Here is a 23,182-nt window from a genome sequence, read left to right as displayed (position 1 = left end):
CTGTGTCCTCAGGCTAGAGAGTGCGCGAGAGAGATTGGAAAGTTGGCTACGTACAAACTAGGAATTCCCCCTTAACACCAACAAAACACCCAGCAGTCAGAGATAGGTAGATAAACAACTGTATGAATGTGACCACGATTACTTATTGAGATATTCTGGTGAAAATGCACACCCGTCCATCCATCCACCCACCCATCCATCCACCCATCCATCCATCCATCCATCCATCCATCCATCCATCCATCCATCCATCCATCCATCCATCCATCCATCCATCCATCCATCCATCCATCCATCCATCCATCCAGAGCAACACCATTATGTACGTATGTCCACGCCTGTATAAACCCCTTATTAACCCAGTTACTTGAGGCTAATCAATATATGTAATTTCCAATCAGCCGCTAGTTCCTGACGCCTGAGCACTGTTGTGTGAAGGGCGATCACATGCGCACGCAGGCCCTCCACCAACTCGATGAGATGCAAAGTGTCGGAGGGTTGCATGGTAATGGAACGAATAAATTTACGGAAACCTCTTGGTCCTCTACACGTTATACTTTCTATATACGTCTACACACGGCATTTACGTCAGAGGTTAAAAAAAATGGTAATCATGAACCTCCATTCATTTTCAAGTTAGGAAATTGCTCAGCCCTAATCTCAATGATTTTTCTAATCTGGTTTTAAGAGTTAAAATAACATTCACTAAACTGTGAGTCTATCTGACATGGTTTTTGAACAGATTGAGATTTACTCCTACAATATCATGAAGTGGGCCAGATGCCCTTTAGATTTTGACATTAACGGCTGTTAATGATCTCCGGTAGACCTTTCTGCTCGAGTCTATTTCTACATGTACTGAATTTGATTGACTCATGGCTAACACTGCAGCAGGCATATATATGTATTATGATGTCATTCTACCGAATGAAATGACCAATCAATAAAAAATTACAAAATTAAAATACACAAACATAACAAATATCTATAAACATAAACACCAAAACAATAATATAACCAAATATAAACATTAACAAAATATCTGTGTTCAATAAATTGGCAGTTAATCCAAATGTACCCTTTTGAGTTGAAGTCGACCAACTAATAAGACACCATATTTGAGACTAATGTCTCAAATACCATCAACTCATATTTAAAAACAACAAGTTTTAGCTTTGTTCTTACCTGAATTGCAAGGTGAAGGCGAGAAGAGATGAATGTACGTTCACACAACTTTATGTCAAGCAAATCAAAGGGATAGCAGATCTGAACGACGGTAGCAGTAAAAGTACTGTTCTACAGACTCTGCTCCGGGCTCACACGTCAACGATCATCTCCAAAGCACAGGCACTGGAGAGCGGTGTGTGTGGGCGTGGGCGTGGGTGAAGAGAGGGATTGGTAGAGGGACATTGAGGGAGACCAACAGAAATGGACAGAGGGAAGCGTTGGAACCCTTGGGGGAATGAGATTGAATGAAAACAGGGAGAGAGTTACAAGCGTGAAAGTGTGTCTATAAGACACAATTATAGACAAAAAAATGTAACGAATGTTCTGCTATGCCTCTCCTTGTGCAGAGAGTGCTCTTGGTGTAGCTAGCTTTGGACGTGACCCATAGGAACGTGGAAGTAGACTATAGGAAGGTTTCTATAGATTGTATTTTCAGAGCCAATAAGGATTTGGCCTAAAGCCCTCAGTGACCTCTGACAGCTGGACACAAGTGACAGGGACGGTGAAACCACATTTTTTAACAGGATGAAATGGCAGCAAGCACAGAACTAAATTAAGCACATGACAACATTCGTACATCATTCATTCAGGCAGTTGGCACAGATGACTGTGCCAACTGTGCCAACTGATAAACCTGATCATCGATTTGATCAGGTTTATATGTAGATATTTATTCTATATTAATTACTATTGTTATTTTTAGGTGACTTGTGTGTTCCATTGGTGTCAAACTCACTTTGAATGTTGTTTTTGAACATTGCAGTTTACTTTCCACCAGTAGAGTGCAGTATGAGCTTTATTTGCCAAGGGAACTGTTGCATTGGCCTAGCATGCTATTTAGATAGTCTCTCTGCAAGCTCTGGGCCTACTTATTGAACGTTTACCAACTAATCTACTTTACCAATATTTGCAATACAATTTAGTTCATATTATCTTATATTTGTATTATCTCATGAAATATATTCAGGATAGCAGTGTGGGTTATCTTCAAGTTACACGGCAGAACGGAGAGAGAGAGAGAGAGAGAGAGAGAGAGAGAGAGAGAGAGAGAGAGAGAGAGAGAGAGAGAGAGAGAGAGAGAGAGAGAGAGAGAGAGAGAGAGAGAGAGAGAGAGAGAGAGAGAGAGAGAGAGAGAGAGAGAGAGAGAGAGAGAGAGAGAGAGAGAGAGAGAGAGAGAGAGAGAGAGAGAGAGAGAGAGAGAGAGAGAGAGAGAGAGAGAGAGAGAGAGAGAGAGACGGGTTACCACATAAAGTGTGGTAAGACAATTAGGCTCCAACTTTCCATAGAACAGGGCATGCACCTTCCTTAGGCCAACATGCCACAACATTACTTCACACGCGGCCGGGGCACTTTCAACCTGACAAACATAAAGACTGTGCTAATGGAATATGAAATATGAATATGAAATGATATGTAAGAAATTCTACATAAGTCCCTGGCTCAACAACAAATTCTTAATTGTAGGCCTACTAAGAAGATATGCTATAACAGCACATGCAAAGAACAAGAGCGCCTGTAAAACAGATAAATCAATGAAGCATAAATTGCAAATATTTAATAGATATCAGCAACAAGCAACAACCAAATATAAACCATATGCAGCAGAATTACTTATTAAGCCTCTGTAGTTTTACTGGTCACCTGAATAGCATTCATTGGGTCATTGTTATTTAAACAGCTGCAAACTGCAAGGCCTCAAAGCAAGTGTTTGAGCTTCAACTATTAGTTGAATACATGTGACTAACCCGAAGCAGGCTGTTATATTACCACTTTTCATGTTGCTTGAAAGTACCAATGAATATAAGCACAGAAGCTTGTTTACAGCTCATAATAAATCCAGCAGGGGGCGAACAGTATCACAGTAAAAACCTGTGATTATCTATTTTTATTCACTCCCAAACAAGTCTTCCCAACCCCCGTCTACCATTTTCCATGTTCGGATTATAAAAATAACATTATATATCTTTTAATTGTATTTACAATATTTTTTAAGTAAGAATTGTCTGCTGGGTGCCGCCTGTCGAAAAGGGAGACTGAGACCAATAAACGGCAGATCAGTTTATATGAAGAAAATCTGTGACACATTCATTAATTGATCAATTGATTTCGAATTGATTTCATTCAACCACTGTTTGAATCCCTACTGATTTCATTCAACCACTGTTTGAATCCCTACTGACAATATAATTATTTTATTTAATAAACACAAATATTATTTTCTTTTTAAGGCTTGCAGGTTGAGGGCCTATACAGGCTTTTGTATCAGATCAAAATGATTGGGAGGAACAGTGGCTCCTCGACCTCATCTACCCAGTGTGACGGAGAGATATTTGAACTTGTTGAATGAAAGCCACCACCTGTTTAGTCTATTTATGAGCACTGTGTTGTCTCACATGGTGGGCTGACATTGTACAAGTTGCACAGTCTTGATAGGACTAATATCCTATTATTTGGGTTACTACTGATGTATTTATCCAGCAAGGACATTGGAAGTAGGACACGGTCAAACCACCTGGTATTTTTGCGAGCACTGTTGCCTTGGTCTTGAAAGGTGAAGTGTTATCCACTCGGAGTGTATTTTGTAACTACCCTTGGCCCTGCATCACTAACACCTATGAGGGGTTATTGATGTATGTTTAAGGGTGCCTGATCTTTAACAACCCTGTTCCGGATAAATTGTATTTCATGCCACTTCATAAGAAAAGTTTATTGAACAGTACAGTGTAACTCTGATCATATTCGACCTATTGGCCCTACTTACTCATACTTTAGTCTACCCTGCCACGATTCCTGTTTTTGTATTATATTAGATAAACACAATGACCACAATTATAAAACACTGAGACAATGCCCCCATTAGAAAGCTCTCAATTAAGTCAACGGTAGACGCAGAAATGAAACCAGATCAGTTTTCCATCGGTTGTTTTGAACAAAGAAATTTATTTCAGTCTGCTTCCATCCGATCACATGACCATCATGAAGCACATTTAGACTCTTACAAACACAGACAGAATGCTACAATTGAATAGCTACAATAATGTGCATCCCAGATACAGCCTAATGTAGGATTCCTATGGCTAGTACATTTAGAACTCACTCTAGTCAATCAAGTATAGAATCAACTCGTGTGAATATCACCCAGTAGTATTCGTAAGAATTGGTATAAAAGGGGTATCAAATGGTATAAAGGCACAAGTCCATTTGAGGTATCCGAATGGCACAACGATTGACAGGTCACAATATCCAGTTTCAAAGTTTCGTCGATTGAGACACAAATGCACGAATCACTCAATCAAAGCAGGTTTTTTTTGGGGTGGAGGAAATTCTAGGCAACCGGTTAGTGTATAGATACAACATCACCAACAATAACATCAGTCTAGAGAAACAGAGGCGAAGGTGTAGAAAAAAATATATAACCCACATACAGATTTGTTCTTCTCAACTTTGCTGAGGTCCAAGAGACAAACATAATCCCGGACAGAGCCCTTGTCGACGGATCGCTATCGTGAGTCTCAACCCTGCCACTCCTGAAAGGAAAATACTTCACCGCACCAAAAGTATTCAAAACTGGGCTAACACTGACAGTCATCAGCTCAGTCTCATAAACTCCACATATTTATTGGCTATATATTTATAGAACAGTGAAAACGGCAAAGCTGATATTTGGTGCATCAGTCTTTGTAACAAAAGATCCCATGCAAACAACACTTGAGCACAGCAGTGATGCCGGGCCATTGGTTGAGTCTTATTGCTTTGTGTGTGAGTGTGTGTGAGTGTGTTAGTCCATGGTTCCATCGTGAAGCAGAGGGGTCTTCTCGCTGGGTGGTCCGCTCACGAGTCCGTCTCCGTTGCTAGCACCCGTGCTATCTTTTAGATTCTGTTTCAGGGTCGGGAAAAAAACTGCTTTAGTAAAAGAAAATGATACGACAAACGCTATGACGACTGTACGTACAGTAATGTATGATTCATGTAATCTGTACCATCTGTAAGCATTTAACATTATTTGCTGTTTTAACCGTGAGACTGAGTTTGTTTGACTAGAAATATGGGTATTTCCCTGTATAAATGGGACATGTGCAGAGGGAATGTTGAAAACTTCACCCAAGAAAAAGGGATATCTAAAGTTTTGTTAAATGCTCTAATTTTGATTTCACAAAAGGGATGGACCATTGCCATAATGCCAAGATTATTCATCCATTTATTTTTGAAAAAAAGCATGCTTCAGGCTACAGCCTACTGTAGTGACAAACATTGAACATGCATCAATGTTCAATGTTTGTAAAAAAATGAGGTTAATAAAGTTTATTCAACTTTTTAATCTCCTGCTTCTCCAACTGTGCTGCTTTTGATATTATATAACATTTTATTCCCTTTGCCAGAAATGATAACAAACCTTAACGGTATGGTAGTTCCACTGAAAAAAGAAGTTAGCATTTCAATTTCAACAACGACAACATGAATGAGCATGATTGCATTATAAACAGTCAACTTTAGCCACGACAAAACAAGCATGAGGTCATCCATTTGAGATGCTGAGGGACGCTAATAATACCTTCAGGTTTAGGTGGTTTCAACCTTTAGGGAAGATGGGATGTTACGTTAATAAATGACGCAAATGTCAAACAATGCATTATTTTAATGTTATCGAGAACAGTGAACTTCTTCCATGTTCAAAATATAGAGGATATGCCTTGACATTAATTACTTTTAGTTTAATCGTTAGTTCTATTTCTTATTGCTTAGTGAATCTACCAAAAACGGTATTGGTTTTAGTTTTATAAAAATCTATACGTCAATAAACTATTTTAGCACGACAAGCCAAGGATAGATATCCACTTGTGACATCACAAGTGGGAGTGTCCACCAGATGTCACCACTAATACGACCAAGACTGAAATATGTATGGTAAACATCTCATAACTACTACTTAAAACATTTGACTACAACTTGTCAGAATACAGTCCATTAAATGATACGTCATACATTGCACAGAGGTTCATAAACGGTCTGGATTAGTTATCCGATGGTCAAAACCAATACAACAAAAAGTTTCATTCTCGTTTAGTTTGTAGCCTTCCAGTGGTCTTCCCCCCTCCACAAACAGACATCCACCAATGCTTTACAGTTACGTGCCATCTCTGATTGGTTGGTTATAGGATGCTAATCTGAAGAAAGCAATGTTGCTGTGGTTAATTCCCATTCCAATTAATTCTCAGTTGTTCCCATTGCACATTTATTACATAGAGGAATTAAGATGAGTTCTTAAACTAGTATTATCATTTTAATTAGAGCAATATAAATTATTATTGAATTAGTTTATTGTATTATTTGGGCCATTGCCTAATAAAAGAACAGGGTTGGTATGATACAATTGTGTATCTTAAAACTGAAAAGTGCAATGTCCATTTGGAAGATTGTACATACTTGTTAACTTTGATGTCAATTGGCACTTAGAAATAGTACTTGGCATTGCGTAGAATCTAATCCTAGCTATCCTGGTTGTATTCAGGGAATTGGTTAACCTAGCAATTGTAAGTGTTTGCCACTTGTTTCTATGAACATCCTTACTGTACCGACAGCGATATATTGTCATTTCTCTTTCATCTGACAAGTAATTATTGCAAGTCCCTTTAGACAAAGAATGCAAATGCAAGAATGCAAAAAGAATGCAATTAATTATTCGTATATTTGAAATTAAGCTATTACGTAATTTCTTGAGGTCAATTAAAATCATATCACTTTTTTTGACTATATATAATCTTTGAGGTAGATAAGGCACTAAATTTGCCAACAATTTATGGAGCATTGTCATCGGCTCAAATGACGACTAAACAATGAATGAATGAACATGCATGTTGTGTGAGTGTTTCTTTGTCCGTGAACCCCACATACCTGCATCAGGTTCACTCGTCGCTCAGTTTTTCTGGGTATGTTTTTCATTTACAAGCTCTTTCCCTGACACCTAAAAGATGACCAAACTCTTCAAAAGCCAATAACAATCACAGCCCTCCCAGCTTGATGCTACTGCATCAAGCTGGGAGGCCAGCTCTAAAAAAGTTTTCCAATTATACCTCGGGTATTGTATAGATTAGTTAGTCGTTTAAGGTGTCAAGGTATACCAATTCTAATGGGAAATTTGTTTGCATGCAGTTTGGATGCGGGTGAATTCAACCATGCAGTTAAAAGGTCTAGTTCATGCAGCTGAAGTGATATAAGGTACGGTACGAAAAAAAGATTTGAGTCAAACACAGCGCTGTGATCGCGCCTGGCCAGCTCCTCTTTGGTCGGGTATAAAAACGTCCCATTCACGCCGTGAACCAATCAAACTCATTTCAGCACGGCGCCTCTAGAGAGAGGCTCCAGCTCATTGGTGGAAGACAACCGAGAGAAAAAACAGTAAAAAAAAGTCCCTTTATACCCAGACGACGATAGGGTGCATTGTGGAATCTAGCCCCCAGGATAACCAATCTGTGCCCGTGTGTAGACTGATTTCAGATCAACAAGGCATTATACATTAAAAAAATAATAATTGTCAAACCAGGTTCGTTGTGGACGTGAACATCATGCTATTGGCCGTCTCGGACCTCTGCGAAAAACAAAACGAGGAAATCCTTATCCTTAGAAAGATAACACCATTAGCAGAAACCCCGGTTATCTTATCGAAACATTTACATAATGAAGACACTTAGATTGGTTATTCAACCCACGTATCAGGGAACTTGTTTTTGGCCCCATAAATCAATTAACCCTCAACAGCACTGTTTAGGGTTATCAAGACCACAGTGCACCTCTGCCAACATGCCTTATCACACAAACGCCTCACTGTTTAAAACCCCAATTAACCCGTCTTCTGTAGAGATAGTTACATAGCTCCTTCCTCACCTAACCAAGAAGCCTTTCAGGGTTCTCTGCCACATAACTACAGAGTAGTGGGTCGCCTAGGAGGCGTCTGTGTCACAAGATAGTATCCCGACCTAATCACTGTACTTTGAATGTCTTATCTAAACTGGTCCTTCCATTTCACTTAAGTCTGTCCACACACACACACACACACACACACACACACACACACACACACACACACACACACACACACACACACACACACACACACACACACACACACACACACACACACACACACACACAGTTCTTTAAGGACCCATCTCTGTACCGTCTAACTACGACCTGCCACGTATCGACCCGTCTCTGTGCCGTAGAGCCCCTGCCTGCTTCTCACCGACATATCCAAAGTAATTCACATTAGATAGAAGCGTCTGCTAAAGGACTAGATAATAGAAATAGAAAGAACAGACAGGGAGGAGTCGGCAGCAATGCAGCGTATCACTAGAGCATGCCTTCTATCAGTGTGTTTTACTGCTCTATCACCGACCAGGGTGGGCGTGCAGGGAAAACAACACATGCACAACACGTGTGCGCTTACCTTGGAGCGCCTGTGCACAAGCAGGGCCACAATGATGGTGAGCAGGCCCAGGCTGATGAATATGTACTGCGTGTACTCCATCACCGCCGGCAACACCACCAGGTTGGTGTGGAAGGTGTCCAGGATGGGCCCGTCAATGTAGCCACTCTGATAAATAGATTAGCGAAAAAAGGTCATGAAAACGGAGGCGATTTGATTTAGAAACGCGACTAGACTAGGGAAGGATAGTGTAGTGGTCAAGGGGTTGGGTTCTGGGTTCAAACACTAATGTCCATGGTCTAACCTGTGGGCATCCTTGAGCCAGACACCCTGACCCCTACCTGCTCCTAATGACAGGACATCTGAAAAGATTCACTGCTTTGGGTAAAAGCATCCCCCAAATGACTAAATAGTAAAAAAAAGGTTAAAAGGACTAATATTAACTCAGCCGCAGTGGTGAGTGCAACACATAAGTGTACATCTGTGCACATCCTTATTGCAGAAGTGGTAAAGGTACGACAACATTATGGAAACAAGCCCCTCACCTCCTCAAACCAGATCATGGGCATCACCACATCCGCTATCTTCCCAGTTTCCCTGAGAACGCACAACATAAGCACTTTGGGTCAACCACCCGCGGATGTATTAACGTCGCTGGAAGCCATTATGGAAGCAGGAAATGCATTGGACTGAGAGATGAAGTGCTGCACAGAGGATAGGTGGGACAACGTGCTGACGTCATCGCCGTTCATAGATAGATTGTCCGCTTACGTAATCATCGAAACGCGCTTCATGAACAGATTTAGTTGGAGACGTATGGACACGTTCAGCGGGACCCCCGTCATCTGAAAGAGACATCAAACGAGAGGATACATACCGTTAAACAATAAGGGAAACAACATGGGCAATGACGGAAACATTAAAACATTCCCAGCTCCATTAGAGAATCAGAGCAGGGGAAGACGGTTGGCTTGGCCAAACTTCCAAGCTCCAACGTCGAAGTTCACAAAAGAAGGAAATCCTTATTTTTGATCCACTCAAAAACGATTCCAACTTCCTTTGTCGTTATGGTGCCCAAAACAACTTATCTTCAGATTGTATATATTTATAGCCCTTCTTACTTTAAGGATCTGAGCAGAGCGGGCCAGATGGGCAATCTATTGAGTTATCATACATGCTTGTCCTCAGCGATTTTTGCCACCAGTTGAATACAATGCTCCTCCATGATGTTGTATTATAGAACAGATCTATATAGTAATAGGATCAGTACTACAACCAATCTAAAGATTTACCTTTAGAACAAGCCAAAGGTGAGCTAACTTAACATGAGATTCCGCTGTTCTTTTTTTTTTTTTTTTTTTTTTTTTTTTAAATGGAAGACCATATAGAACTAATTATGTAAAAGTTACGTGTTTCAGTTGCTTGGGGAAAGAGAATGAGTGCGTCAAAGGTCATGACACAATCTTCTTTATCAGTTTAGGTCTTCAAAGTAGTAGTGACACTTCCGGTTGGAAAAAAAACTCAAATAAAAAAAGACAACCACCGAACATTAGACTTTGATCAAAAAGAATAGTTGCAGTTGCAACAGGACAAAGGGTACCACATGAGAGATTATCTTATCTTACAGGACCTATAGCTCGTCATCCACTAGTTAAACTATCAGGTAATTGATTGGGGTTTTTAGAGAAATAACTTTCGAAGGAGGTTATGCAAGGACTTGGTTAAGGCCTGAGTGCTTCAGGGTGAGTGGGGTATTCTAGCAGTCGTATGACAGGCCTGGGTGAAAGAGTGACTGGTTTTGGACTTTAAGACCAGAAAACAAGGGGGGAATCGGGGTCAAATATTGTCCTTTGGGCAAAGCCAATTCTTGAAATGGTATTCTCCCAAAGGTTGTGTACATTTTATTTGTATCCTCAAATCAGTTGTTCTCAAAGGTCTTTACATACTCTAGGCATGAATTTATTTATAAACAATGCATTCTGTGATGCAGGTTTAAAATATCTGATCAATCTTATCGTGTTCAATTGTAAATGTGGAGATTTATTGTAAATTAAGTATCTTTCTATTAATATTTTTCTAATTTACAAACTGCATAGATGCAACAATGTTGATTTTGCCCCGCCGCTGTAGGTGGTGTGTTGTGCTCTGGGATGGTTTAGTGGCTACTAGGGGGCCTGGCCTCCGAGCTGTGGAAGGTTCTAGAGTCGACCCCAACCTGATCTTGGGAGCCTACCAATAGGCATCCTTGGAGCAAGCCTTAAAGAGTAGAAGATATCAGGGACTACTCACGGGGTGAATGTCTATGAAGAGGCCGTGTTCGTCCTCATTGGGGCTGAGTCCCCCGACGAAGTCGAGCAGGACGGGGTCGGCGTTGTAGAAGTGGGGGTGGGAGATGAACACTGGGGAGTCTGGGAAAGGCAGCGAACACATGACATCCTCATAGCATCAACTTTCTTATGAAAAGCAGAGTTCTTTTATTTTAGATTGAACATCATTATTGAACATAGTATAAGAGATGAGGCCACGATCGGAAAAAAACTCTTTAATGGGAATTTCAACTAATCAATTATCAATATTTATTCAGGATTTACAATGTATTCAGTATTTTTGGCACACTTTTCTTCAAACTGATTTCCTTTAAAAAAGGAACAACATCAACTAAAGTTGTACGATGAGCACGAGCGTTTTGAGTATAACTACTGAAAGCATCGATATTAGCATTAGCAATGTTTCGAAACGAGGACTCACTGTGGCGACAACTGCTGACGTTTAGGATGCCGGACTGCCTGCAGGGACAGAAGCCCTCGTTGGGGGCGTAGTCCGAGCCGTTGGCAAACAGAGTCTTGGGAGCGACGTAGCGATAGAGAGGAATGCCCTGCATGACCCCCGGCCTCTGATACACCAGCTCCATGGACCTGAAGGCACACAGCAGGAGAGAGAAAAAGACCTGAAATTGATTGATTGATTTTATTCGTCTTTGATTATGATTTAAAATATGAACAGCACTCTGCGTCTACATTCAAATACATCAATAGTCGGGGATGACACAATAGAGCCTGAAGGTTTACGTCATTGTGGTACCGATATGATAATAATAATAATAATAAATTGTATTTATAATGCACTTTATATTCAAGAATCTCAAAGTGCTTCAGAGAAAAAAAATACCAAAAAAACTATTAAAAAGGGGGAACCTCAAAGAAAGTTTAGCTAAATGCTCTTTTAAAGAGATGGGTTTTGAGGTTCCGTTTAAAAAGAGCTGTAGTCTGTGGAGCCCTCAGGTGGTCATATGATGATGCGTCTTACCTGCAGGCATCAGGACTGTAGAAGGGTAACGTGGTCTTTGGGGTCATGAATGGGGGCCACATCTGGCCTGCTGTTCCATTCATCATGTTACACTGGGGGGTCCCCCAGTTGGTCAGCTATAGAGAAGGGACACCCTGGGCTGTTAGGTTTTTCGATATTTGTTGAAATTCTTATAAAAAAAAAGAAAAGTGTTATCTGTGGTGGTCGTAGCCCTGTCAAAGGCCGTCTTATTACTTTGTTCCACCCGAGTGAGATTGTATGGACTACCTGTCTTGTCTATTTACCTACCCAGCTTGTTATCTGCCTGTTATCTGCCATGCACTCATTACGCATAACCAGATTATTCCCCTAAGCAAGGCAGACCTGTTGCTAAAGCTAGCTTGATAGTCAGGTGTTTTTGGGTAGCTTCAGAGGGAGGCCTGAAATAGGGATGGGATTGTATTCAGTTGGATGCTCACAGATCTAGCTCACTCTGGCTGGTTACATTCAATTAGATTCAAAGTAACATGGTGGTAATGGAAATATATATTTAGTCTCCATTATTATGCTTGTACGTTTGTATTGAACCACACAGATGTCTCACCTTTTTGAGGCCATTCCAAGAGTCCACTTTATGAACTTTACTGATGTCATCTTTGCCGGTGTGGATGTTGAAGAGCCCAGTGTTTGAGTTGTTGAACTACAAAAGACAAAAATAGGATTTTCAAATGGTTTTGTTTCAAAGTTTTGATATTTCTGAAAAGAAAAGTTAGGAAAAAATTGACATCTTTTAATGAACACAAAAAAATTAATCACAATAAATGTAAGTGAGGGACGTCTCCATTTTGACATATTTTGGCGTGTTTTTTTTGCATATTTTAAGTTTTGGCTGAACAAGTCCTCACAAGCTGCATTTCAAGTCCCAGGTCTGTTCTGTGTCTAGGTGAGGCCCCTCACAGGCCTGTTTTGAAGTCACGCACCTCGGAGAACAGGCCAAACTTCCCCTTGGTGGGCAGCATCCCGGGCAGGTATTTGTTGAGGAAGTCGACCAGGCCGCTGTCGTAGCCCCACATCAGCTCTCCCACGGGCTTGGTCAGGAAGGGGCCCTCCTTGAAGGTCTTGAATGTGGCGCTCATCATCATACGAACAGCAAACGGCAAATTCTCCATCATCACCGCCGCGCCCTGAAGACACAGCCAGGGAGGAGAGGAGGTCGGGGAGGCCCTGTTTATTTTCCACAGGGATCCTGGTCTTTTAAGCTAACCTTCTGTTGTCTGTCAAGTGGTTTACCTGTGGTTAAGTGCCATGTATTGCTGTTTTGCAAGAAAACCTCTTGATAAAGTTTGATTTGGTGGTTAACGTAAATAAATATCGATGCCATTACGTTGACCATTTTAGCCAAGCTTAATATAATACCATGTGTATACAGTACGTTTGACCCAAATGGGATACAAACTTAGAACAGGGTTTAGGTCATGCTCTAGTAGTGTAGTAGTAACAGATACAGGTTCATGAAAACATGAAAGAAGGAAGAGAGAGACGGAGAGATTAAAAAGGCACGTTCTTCATCTCTCAGGTGTCAGTTGGTATAGCTACGAACTAGCTGAGCGAGCTGAGGTTAATTTACTCTCTGTAGCGTTGTTGGATCTAGCTACGAGCTATGCAAAGGTAATTTTCCTCACCAGCACCAACATGTTGGGGATGGTGACCACGTCGGACTCATTCCCAACCGACATGCTGGGCTCAAAGTAGTACTGCCGGTACTCCCGGTAGGACACGGTGAAGTTTGGGTGAAAGGTGATGTTGTCTTTCTGACAGCGCTTCCTAAGAAAGACAGACGACGAAAAAAAAAAAAATATGATTGAGTGAGATACTTATTAGAAATACATATGTTCAAATGTAAAATTATTCTTTGATCAACATTTTTTTATTTAGACAACAAAAACAAAATTATAGGAAGCAGAAGTCGTCACTCCATCGTACGTGAAATGTGCCAGGAATTCTAGTTGGTTCTGTAGCTAACCTAATATTATAGAATAGTTATCCAGTACATAATAATAATTAAGTATCAATTATCTCTAAATTCCCCCCAATGTCCGGATTATTGCTCAGAAGGTCTTACATAGAATATAGGCACCCAGTAGTTAAAAAAATAACTAGATGATAAATGATTTGTAAGATCCTGAATTGTTAACCCTTTATTCCATAACTTCACATGTTGTTCCCCAGTACACCATGACTCCGGAGTAATTACACTTCATGTTGTGGTTTGTAATCTAAAGCATTCCGAAATATGCATGTGATTTGTCCTAAAAAATAGTTGATATACATTTCTTAGCATCCACAAGAGATGAGTTGAAAATTTACTGATATGCTAAACACCAGGCACGTTAGGGATATAAGGGTCACCAGCGCCATCAGAACTCTGGGTTAACAGCTGAGCCCAGGAAGGACATTCAGAAAGCACATAGTGTTCCAAACCATCAGCCCAATTAAGCTACCCTAGAGACAAAACAACCATAATCTGAACCATTCCGAGCAGCCAGGCAAGTTTTTTCCACGTAAAGGTGATCTTAAATTCATAAGTTATATATCATAAGAATTATATATTATTTAAAATATATATATATATTATTTTTATTATTATACCAGTACTGCCTATAGTTTTCTGCTTATCTTGCAAGTGTTCACATTAAAAAGATATTTGAGCCCTTTCGATATAATGTTGACGCAAATATGGTCACTCTACAGATTGAATTGAGAAATGACCGACACCACGGTAGGTAGTCTACAGACCTGTACACGTAAGGTCCCCTCTCCTCCACCATGGGTTTCTCCCCCAGCAGAACCTCCTTGGGGTTGAGGACGTTGAAGAAGTACACTGACATGTAGAAGGGGACAGGGATGTCCTTCCACATTGGGTATGCGATCTCATTGTTCGGGTCTATCACGGTGTTCTAGGGGTTGAAATTAAAACAAGTATAGCACATGTGTTGGAAACAATTATAAGCTACAACGCTGGGTAACTACAGTAGGCTAGTGGGAAAAGGCGAGCACACCTCGGCATAACCAACCGTGCAGAATCGTGAGAAGTTGTCAACAACTACTCCGACTGTATACTGTCTTCACTTACCTTTATTATTTGGTCATCAATAATCATCGGTCCTACAAACACAAGCACTGTCCCGAAAGACACCGCAAGTAACCCTGCGACTACGAATCCAATTGTCACCTTAGATGTACTAATGGCCATAATGAGTGTAAATAAAGATCAGACAAAGACAACTGAACAACACATCCCCGGAGAGTGCGAATTGTTCATTCTCGGATGCTGTCCATATCCCTATCCGACTATCGTTAGCAGGCTAAAGTGTAAATGCTATCATACCTATTCAGCATAAAAAAGCCACGGGATATCATAACGTCCAACCATAAACTAATTATCAAATCAATCCAATATGTTTTTGAGTGAACCCAGCCGGCTGCACCGCCGCACATAGGTGTTTATCTTTTGGATGTCACGCCCCCTGGTGCGTTACAAGTGTGTCTGGGAAATGTAGTCAAAATACATCTCAACGTTTACAAAGGCGGTATTAGTCATATTCTATATCGGTCTTGTAGGTTTTCACATAATGACTGATGGTGTTTTATAAAAGTGAGACAAGATAACAAACTAAAATGACATTGAAGAATTTTTTTTTAATTTACAAATTGTAGCAACGAATTAAAGCCACGAAAACTAGCAACAAATTTCGTAGTTCGTAATAGACGGCCATCTGGGCCACGTCACGGCAGATAGGCGCAACAACGTTTCCAGATGTACGATTATCATATATTTACTATGAACAAAGTCAAAAATTCCATTACCTTGATATTTGCGTTTTGTTGTAGGCCTATCAATAGTTGTAACTAGACTAGGCTTTTCATTTTAATACCTTTCCCGACACATCAGGATAGCCTATTAAATGATGGATCGTCTGTATTTAGTTTACGTATCTCTTCTCACGTGACGTCTTTCCGGGCAATCAGGCTGGTTGTGATGATGAACGTGAATCCACTCTTTTTGTTATAGATTATTAGTAGCCTATAGCCTTTATTTTATCGAACAGATTGTTTGTTTTCATGTTGGCCCATTTTTCTTCCCAAAGACTTCACCTTTTCCAAGCCTCATACAACCACAAAACCAATACCAATTTTGTAAACAATGTGTATCCAAATGTTTCCGAAATGACACATTCACTCCTGTGCTCTTGGTTATGTCTTGCGTAAGAAAATAATTCTCTAAATATGATGATTGCTAGTCTCTGGTACGACACTGTAACATTTCACATCTGGCAAAACTGGCGCTCAACCAAGGAGCGAATAACGTAGACAAGGGATATAAAACTGTCAATAGGCCTATGGCAAGGATTTGCTGTGCCGGAAACTGCCCTAATCCCAAAAGAAGGGGAAAGAAAAGTTGAACATACCATGGGGTTTCACCAGCTTTATTAAAGACAGTAGACATTCATCGTCTTTAAATGGGCGGATGGGGGTCGCCATCTAATGTTTATTCACTTGGATTTTCTTCAGAAGATATACCATGGATCATGGGATGGTTCGCTGGCGATATTTGCCCATTTTGAGAGGACTCAAGGGAGTGGTCATCATGCCAGGGACCATCCCATCCCCTTACGATGATTATAGTGAATGGAACTAGGGGAGGTACGGAACATTAGGGCCACATGTTCATCTTTCTTTTTGTCACCGAGTTCTGAGAATAAAATCAGAAATCTAAGAATTAATTATTTTATTTGTTTTCATTTTTATGTTTTAGCCTACTATAGAGTGAGATCGAGAGGCAGGAATGGGCTATAGGGGGCGGGGCATGCATCAAAGGACCACGGGCAAATCAAACCCGGGTCGCTGCGATGTAATCAGAACTGAGCCTTAATTGTACACGCTGTAGGCCTATCCGGTGAGCCACTAGGGCGCCCCTTTAATCTGAATTCTGAGAATAAAATCGATATTCTTACCTTATTCAAAATTCTGTCCGAATTATTAAAATCTGAATTGTAGGATACCTGTAAGGAATCAAGTTTAGTGAGAGTCCCTTTGTGATATACTGGACGGGTCCTGTATGTTACAATGACCTGCAAAACCACATGCTGATCGAAGATTTCTGATGTAAGCGAGGGGTCCTATGGGAGACATTTTATTATGGAAGAGCAAATGGTGAGTGAAAAATCAATATGTGTTGGTTGGTGCCTGTCCTCATTTCAGAATTGTGATTTTAATCTCCGAATTCTAAAGTTAAACTCAGAACTCTCTCTTTAAACTCAGAACTTATTTTCGTTTTAACATATGGCCCTATTCGTCTTCCGTAGAAACGTCATTCCATTATGAAAATTAATTGACGATGGTCAGGGTTAGTGTTGGGGTTAGTTTTTCTGAAATACTGATTAATTAATCATCATTCACTTGAGAGCTCGATTTCAAAGTAGCAAACCACGCCTGTTGAGTTTATACAAAACATTAAACAACTATGAAGTTTTTTTTTAATCATTTTTGAGTCAAAGTTATAAAGAACTACTATCTCGCGAATGCCCAATGTAAAACATAGCTCACTTCTGGAGCAGTAGACTAGGCATGGGTCCATCAACAGACCAGATGAAGACTGTCCAACGTGTCCTGGCTGTTTAAATAGGATAGATTCAATGATGAGCTGCTCGAAAGCCAAAGTTGATCAACTAAGTGTTTTTGATAACTCAGTCAATTAAAGCTAGCCTTCTTACATTTAACAAGACGGCAAAATTCTGTATTCCAGAATTACTCTTCCAGTCAGTGATATAAGGATGATACCACAAAATATAGCCTACCATACACCGCGTAACATAATACAAAAGAAACACAAACCAACGCCTTCAGCTCTCGAAATAACGTGTTATCATTCCATTATCAGTCTTTAGGCTTTAAGAAAAAATGACGTAGGTGCGATTTACACATTGACACATTGAATGATAAAAAGCTGCGGTCTCCTTTAGAACATCGTTTATGAAAGCGCTTTATGGTCCCCACCGCGGGCAGCCACTCTTTGTAAACGAGACACTCAATAGACTATAGAATTTTTTTGGTAAAAAGTTTGGACTTTCTTACCTTTATTATTTGGTCATCGATAATCAATGGTCCTGCAAACACAACAATGATTCCAAATAAGACGGTCAGACTCCCAAGGACCATGAAAATTATCGCCACCTTGGATTTATCAATATGCATAATTGCAGCTATTCAGCCTCTTAATTATGTATATTAACAAATATTATAACGATTTTTTTTGTTTGTTTTTAAGATACCAAAAAAATATCGAGGTCTTAAGTATTCTGACTCCCCTGCATTGCGATAGGCAAGTGAAAGCTGCAGCCCTGGGTTCTTCTTATTATAGACGTGGGGAGCGTTGAGTTAATCACCTCCGGGGGCCTCCGACCAACAGTGTTGGCTGATACGTTCATAATAAAAGTAGGCTAGGCCTCCTGAGATGCAATGTTGCAGGCTGTTTGAATAGCACCTTCGATTGTTGGACGATTAAAACGAACTCCTCCAGCACTCCTGGATAAACTTTTATGTATATATATATATATATAGATAAATTGCCCTAAATAAACAAACAAATAAACAAATAAACAAACAAACTAATCAATTAATTAATGTAGGCTACACATTCATTAATGGATGTATCTTTGTTATTTGTTTACTTGGGGACTTTTAAATTCGGGCGGCCTAATAGGCCAATCAATATACTAACCCTTGTTTCTGACTACGATGACTGCTGTGCCAATCTTCTTCATGCTGATTGTTAGTATTGCACGGTGCAGGGTATTTTGCAATAGGCTATGCTTTATTGCCTCACCCGGAACCTCTTTTAATAAATTATCCTACACATTCTTCGCATATCTTTGTAAGCCTACTCCATTCAAATGATCTCCCTGAAGTACAAGTAGGCTACAGGACACGATTTGAATGTCAAGAGTTGAAGATAACTTCATAAGGGACAAATTGTGTTGTTTTGCCTCGTATATTGATTGATCAGGCTTCTTTTCCATAAAGGGTTGATCCGCCCTCAAAGCATTCGTTGTTTGGCGTTACGGTCAGTATCAATTAGGCCTACCGTAAAGCCGTTATCCCCGCAAACAAAATCCTCAAATGAAAGGTCGCGACTCGAAACCCATGAGCATCCAGTTGTAGCATTTGTTATGATATTGATGAGTCATCTTTTTTTCTGGACCCTAGCCTCACACACACACACTAGCCTCCCAAGGACAATGTATCCCCAACACCCCTCAGTAATTGGACTACTGCGACCTGGGGCTGTCTAATTATCGACAGCCATGGAAGTTACTGGGAAGAGCAGACTCTCCTTAAAGGAGATTCATTACAGAGACCTTCATTGCAGAGGTCCTGTCTACTATGGGGGCACGGGACCACAGAACAATTTCATTAAAACTGATAAAAGATGCTGCTCAATCATGATATCTGCAGTTGCGGGCCTATGTGCTTTGTAATTGGAGGGCATGCACACTCTAACATGCACGCTCACACACACAGATGATACAGACATACCCCGGACACCCACCAGCCATACAGTCTCTCTCTCTTTCTCACACACACACACACACACACACACACACACACACACACACACACACACACACACACACACACACACACACACACACACACACACACACACACACACACACACACACACACACACAACCTTAGACACCTAACCCTCCCAAACCACACACACACAAACACTCAGCTGATCAGGAAATGTGAAAATCATCTCCCAAAGTTGAAGATCTATACCGAGATTGATCAAAAAAGCACTAGACTGGTCACACACAGTGGCACGTTTGTCTCGGCGATGGCGCGAGCGTAATTCATTGGTTCTCTCGTAGATAATATGAGGAGCCGTTTGTATTTAGGTTCCCCGGCGACCACATGGGCGGTGACATTCAACACTTCCTCCCTTTGGTGTGTAACATCTGATCCGGAACTCTTAATTTAGAATTGCTGCCGTCATAAAAGGCTTTGATTGTGTTATCATTTACGTGCGTGACGGGAACATCCAAGTGTCAGAAGTGCAGTTTGACTGCGAGGTCCCCTTCCTGCTTTCTCCGGAGTGTCTCCTGGGGTTAACCGTGACTGTTTGAGGGGTTTGTGTCAAGGTCCCATCTCGATGTGTGGCCCAGGTTTCCTGCTTTTGTGCGCGGGGGGGGGCTGTTTTAGGTAATGTTGTTGCGTGAGCGAAGAGAATATGGTGTTAAGTGTGAGACTCACTTTCTCCCACCTGAATAGAGGAGAACAGGGTTGGATGACTCATGATGAACCCAGGAACTTCTTCTGTGAGGCACATGACCACTGTGCAAACATGCACCGATGGATTGATTTCATAACTTTATGATTCTGCTTTGGGGAAATGAACGGTTACCACTTCCTAAAAATAGAATTTCATGAGACTTTAAATTGTTTGTAAAACCTGAGAGGGAGACTTCGATATGAGAGTACGATGTTGCAGGATGCAAGCTTTCCAAATGATTGGGAAGCATTATTAAAAAGGAACGTTGCTACACCTTTTATATCTTTCCATTTATAATTTAAAAAAAATGGCTGACCAAGTTTAGTTAAAAAAACATGTTGAAAAATAATACATACAAAGTTATTGGCCTGCAAAAGACAAATTAATGAATCTTTTGCCAATAATGCTCCGCCCCAGTAAGTAAAATACGTATCCGTTCCAGGTCAGGCTGGAACAGATAAGCAACAGGGATCAGATTTGGCCCCTACTTGTTTGGATCTAATCCTACTAGTCCAAACGGGTCTATTGGAAGTCCCACAGGCATCACTCCACACTCATCGGGACCCAGCCTCGTTGCGGGCCAGATGTCCACAGCCATGTCCACAGCCTTGTGTACAGCAACAGGGATGTTGAATATAACAATTGCTATCTCTTTCTGCAAGACTATGGGGCAGACTGTGCTTGATGCAGCTGGCGAAGGACAAGGGAGGGGTGGGAATTAGGGCATATCCGTGCCTGTTGGTTATTTTCATGGGCATGATAGTCTAGGTTTGGTTCCGACCTGAAAACGAACCTACTCTGTGTCATTTCAGTTCTGTCTTTTACGTGAGCCTTAGAACCATCTGGGTGTCTCTGTGCTCTATGGAACTGACAAAGTTTGGGAAAAACGTTGCAATGTGTCACATTTGAGCTAGCTCTTAGCTTTACATTGTTTGTCCAGGTCGTCTATTTTTATGACCTGGACATATTTGTATTCAATGCTGATTGAGTTGGGATTTGATGAGGGATTTCAATAATTTGATCCTGTAATCCTATAGCTGATACATTCTGCAATTTAAAAAAATGTAGGCCCGCCCGCACTGCCAAACCCCTCCCTCTCACGCCACCCGGGCCGTCACACAGTATAATGAAAAGGACACCATTATTTAGTTTTTTAGCAAATGGAAAACATGCTGCTGAAGCAAACTCGATGAGGTAAACTTTGGTATACTTCCAGATCATGACAAAGAACAGCCCTGCACCTCCCGTGTGTGTTTTGTGTGTGTGTGTGTGTGTGTGTGTGTGTGTGTGTGTGTGTGTGTGTGTGTGTGTGTGTGTGTGTGTGTGTGTGTGTGTGTGTGTGTGTGTGTGTGTGTGTGTGTGTGTGTGTGTGTGTGTGTGTTTGTGCGCAGATTGACTCAAGCCACCAGTTTCAGTTATTTGACTTACAATTACACAATGAATGAAACTCAGGCTCCTCAGTATCACTACAGTTAGGCTTAATTAATAATTCTGCTGCATATTGCTACCTATGCTTGTTGCTAATACAATTAAAGCGTCTTAGAGTACTATATTAAGCGCTATATAAATTTCTTTATTATTATTATTATTATTAATATCTAATCAATAACTTTACAGGTACAAATCTGGAGCAGCCCATGGGTTTGTATTCACTTTATCTGTGCAATTTAGGCTTGGTTGATACTTGGACTATAGTTTGTTTTTACTCTGTTTCTGTTTTTGCTCTGTTTCTTTGCAAGTGATTTTATATAATATGTGCTTTGGCCTACAGCTGTGTGTGTGTGTGTGTGTGTGTGTGTGTGTGTGTGTGTGTGTGTGTGTGTGTGTGTGTGTGTGTGTGTGTGTGTGTGTGTGTGTGTGTGTGTGTGTGTGTGTGTGTGTGCGTGCGCGTGCGCGTCCTCTCCATATCTTTGAGAAACAAATGCCTCACCCTGCCACCTTTGTAGTGATCTGAATTCTTAGTGTGTCATATTAAATAAAAGATGTCTCCTAAAGGTCCAACATGATGTCGCTCCCAAAGCCCTTGTGACCATTAACAAAAGCCACAGAAATTACTATACTGTCTCTTGGCATAAATGTGCAAATGTCAGCGTGTCTGATGGCCTAGCCCACATGTTTCTGCATGGGTTCTCATCAAATTGTGTAATGAAGAGGTCCACTCTTATTGGAAATACACATGATCGCTTCATAGATATTAGGGGACACAGGGCTACAGAAAACTGGCCCGCCACGAATAAGCCATCTGACTTGTCTGTGAAATCTCTCCTATATCTGATCCTATTGGGCAAGAGTTGGATTTGTTTAAAAGAGGATTTTGGTAGACGGCACGAATTTGCGTCACAAGCCTTCCTTCCTGAATGCTGAGGGTGACATTTGAATAAGAGGGAAGCTTGACGCATTCTTATATATGCTCTTGTTTTGGAAAAACAAATGGGAAGTGACTGCAATGCATTCAAGGTTGTGATGTTTTTCCAGATAAAAAGTTTGAAGGCCATAGATTGGGTGACAATAGCCGTTGACCTCCCTTTATCGCTCACGCCATCAGTCCCATGAGTTCATTATGAATACATGAGAAGGGGAAAGTAATGTGTGTTTCTTATCAAACAATTCTTGGAATATCAAAGAAATTCAACAGAAGTACTTGATCAATGAAGAAGAGAAGACAATTTTAGGCTACTTCCAAAGAAACTGTGTGTACTGTTTAGACACATTAGTAGTTCATTGGATCAATTACTGTGTACAATTAGATAATAAAATAAGCACTTTTTGTTGAAAACTTTTCCTGGTTGAAGAGTCAGCGAAAGAAGTGTTGAAGCTAGTCTTTAACAATATCAAATATAAGTATCTTAACATTGAGATTTAAAAAATGGGAATTTAATTTGAAATGTAACAGAAGAGTTAAAAAAGGA

At 40.6% G+C, this 23,182-nt stretch overlaps 2 protein-coding genes across 6 annotated transcripts in view; both read right to left on the bottom strand.

The window, feature by feature from the left end:
- Positions 1-1,314, bottom strand: part of LOC130372838 (electrogenic sodium bicarbonate cotransporter 4-like) — a 23,874-nt gene extending 22,560 nt beyond the window's left edge. The window contains exon 1 of the mRNA XM_056578998.1: positions 1,186-1,314. The gene's annotated coding sequence lies outside the window, so the exon portion shown is untranslated. The remainder of the gene's footprint in view (positions 1-1,185) is intronic.
- Positions 1,315-4,057: 2,743 nt separating this feature from the next.
- scarb1 (scavenger receptor class B, member 1) lies at positions 4,058-18,330 on the bottom strand. Of its 5 annotated transcripts, XM_056578220.1 has the most exons (14): positions 15,069-18,042; positions 14,732-14,892; positions 13,618-13,759; positions 12,916-13,119; positions 12,540-12,635; positions 11,957-12,072; positions 11,399-11,565; positions 10,940-11,058; positions 9,422-9,495; positions 9,196-9,247; positions 8,672-8,818; positions 7,766-7,813; positions 7,120-7,189; positions 5,016-5,104 (listed from the first exon to the last, which is right to left on the bottom strand). In XM_056578220.1, the coding sequence occupies exons 1-13, from the start codon at positions 15,186-15,188 to the stop codon at positions 7,142-7,144; spliced, it is 1,494 nt and encodes a 497-aa protein (XP_056434195.1). In that variant the 5' UTR covers positions 15,189-18,042; the 3' UTR covers positions 5,016-5,104; positions 7,120-7,141. The 5 variants fall into 5 exon arrangements, with proteins under 5 accessions (XP_056434194.1, XP_056434193.1, XP_056434197.1 ...); XM_056578219.1 differs by lacking the exons at positions 7,120-7,189; positions 15,069-18,042 and adding an exon at positions 18,071-18,330 and having other exon boundaries at positions 4,058-5,104; XM_056578218.1 differs by lacking the exon at positions 7,120-7,189 and having other exon boundaries at positions 4,069-5,104.
- Positions 18,331-23,182: the final 4,852 nt, after the last annotated feature.

Source organism: Gadus chalcogrammus, chromosome 19, assembly GCF_026213295.1.
Source record: "Gadus chalcogrammus isolate NIFS_2021 chromosome 19, NIFS_Gcha_1.0, whole genome shotgun sequence".
Classification (NCBI taxonomy): Eukaryota; Metazoa; Chordata; class Actinopteri; order Gadiformes; family Gadidae; genus Gadus; species Gadus chalcogrammus.
Note: the sequence above shows the minus strand (reverse complement) of the source record. Positions and strands in the feature narration are given on the sequence as shown.

Excerpts from the sequence above, each read along its gene's own strand:
- scarb1 (XM_056578219.1), bottom strand. The coding sequence starts at position 18,190 with ATGCATATTGATAAATCCAAGGTGGCGATAATTTTCATGGTCCTTGGG. Across the intron at positions 12,073-12,539 it reads CTTGGAATGGCCTCAAAAAG|CTGACCAACTGGGGGACCCC; the intron begins GTGAGACATCTG and ends CCTTCTCTATAG. Across the intron at positions 7,814-8,671 it reads TTGTGCACAGGCGCTCCAAG|AGGTCCGAGACGGCCAATAG; the intron begins GTAAGCGCACAC and ends TGTTTTTCGCAG.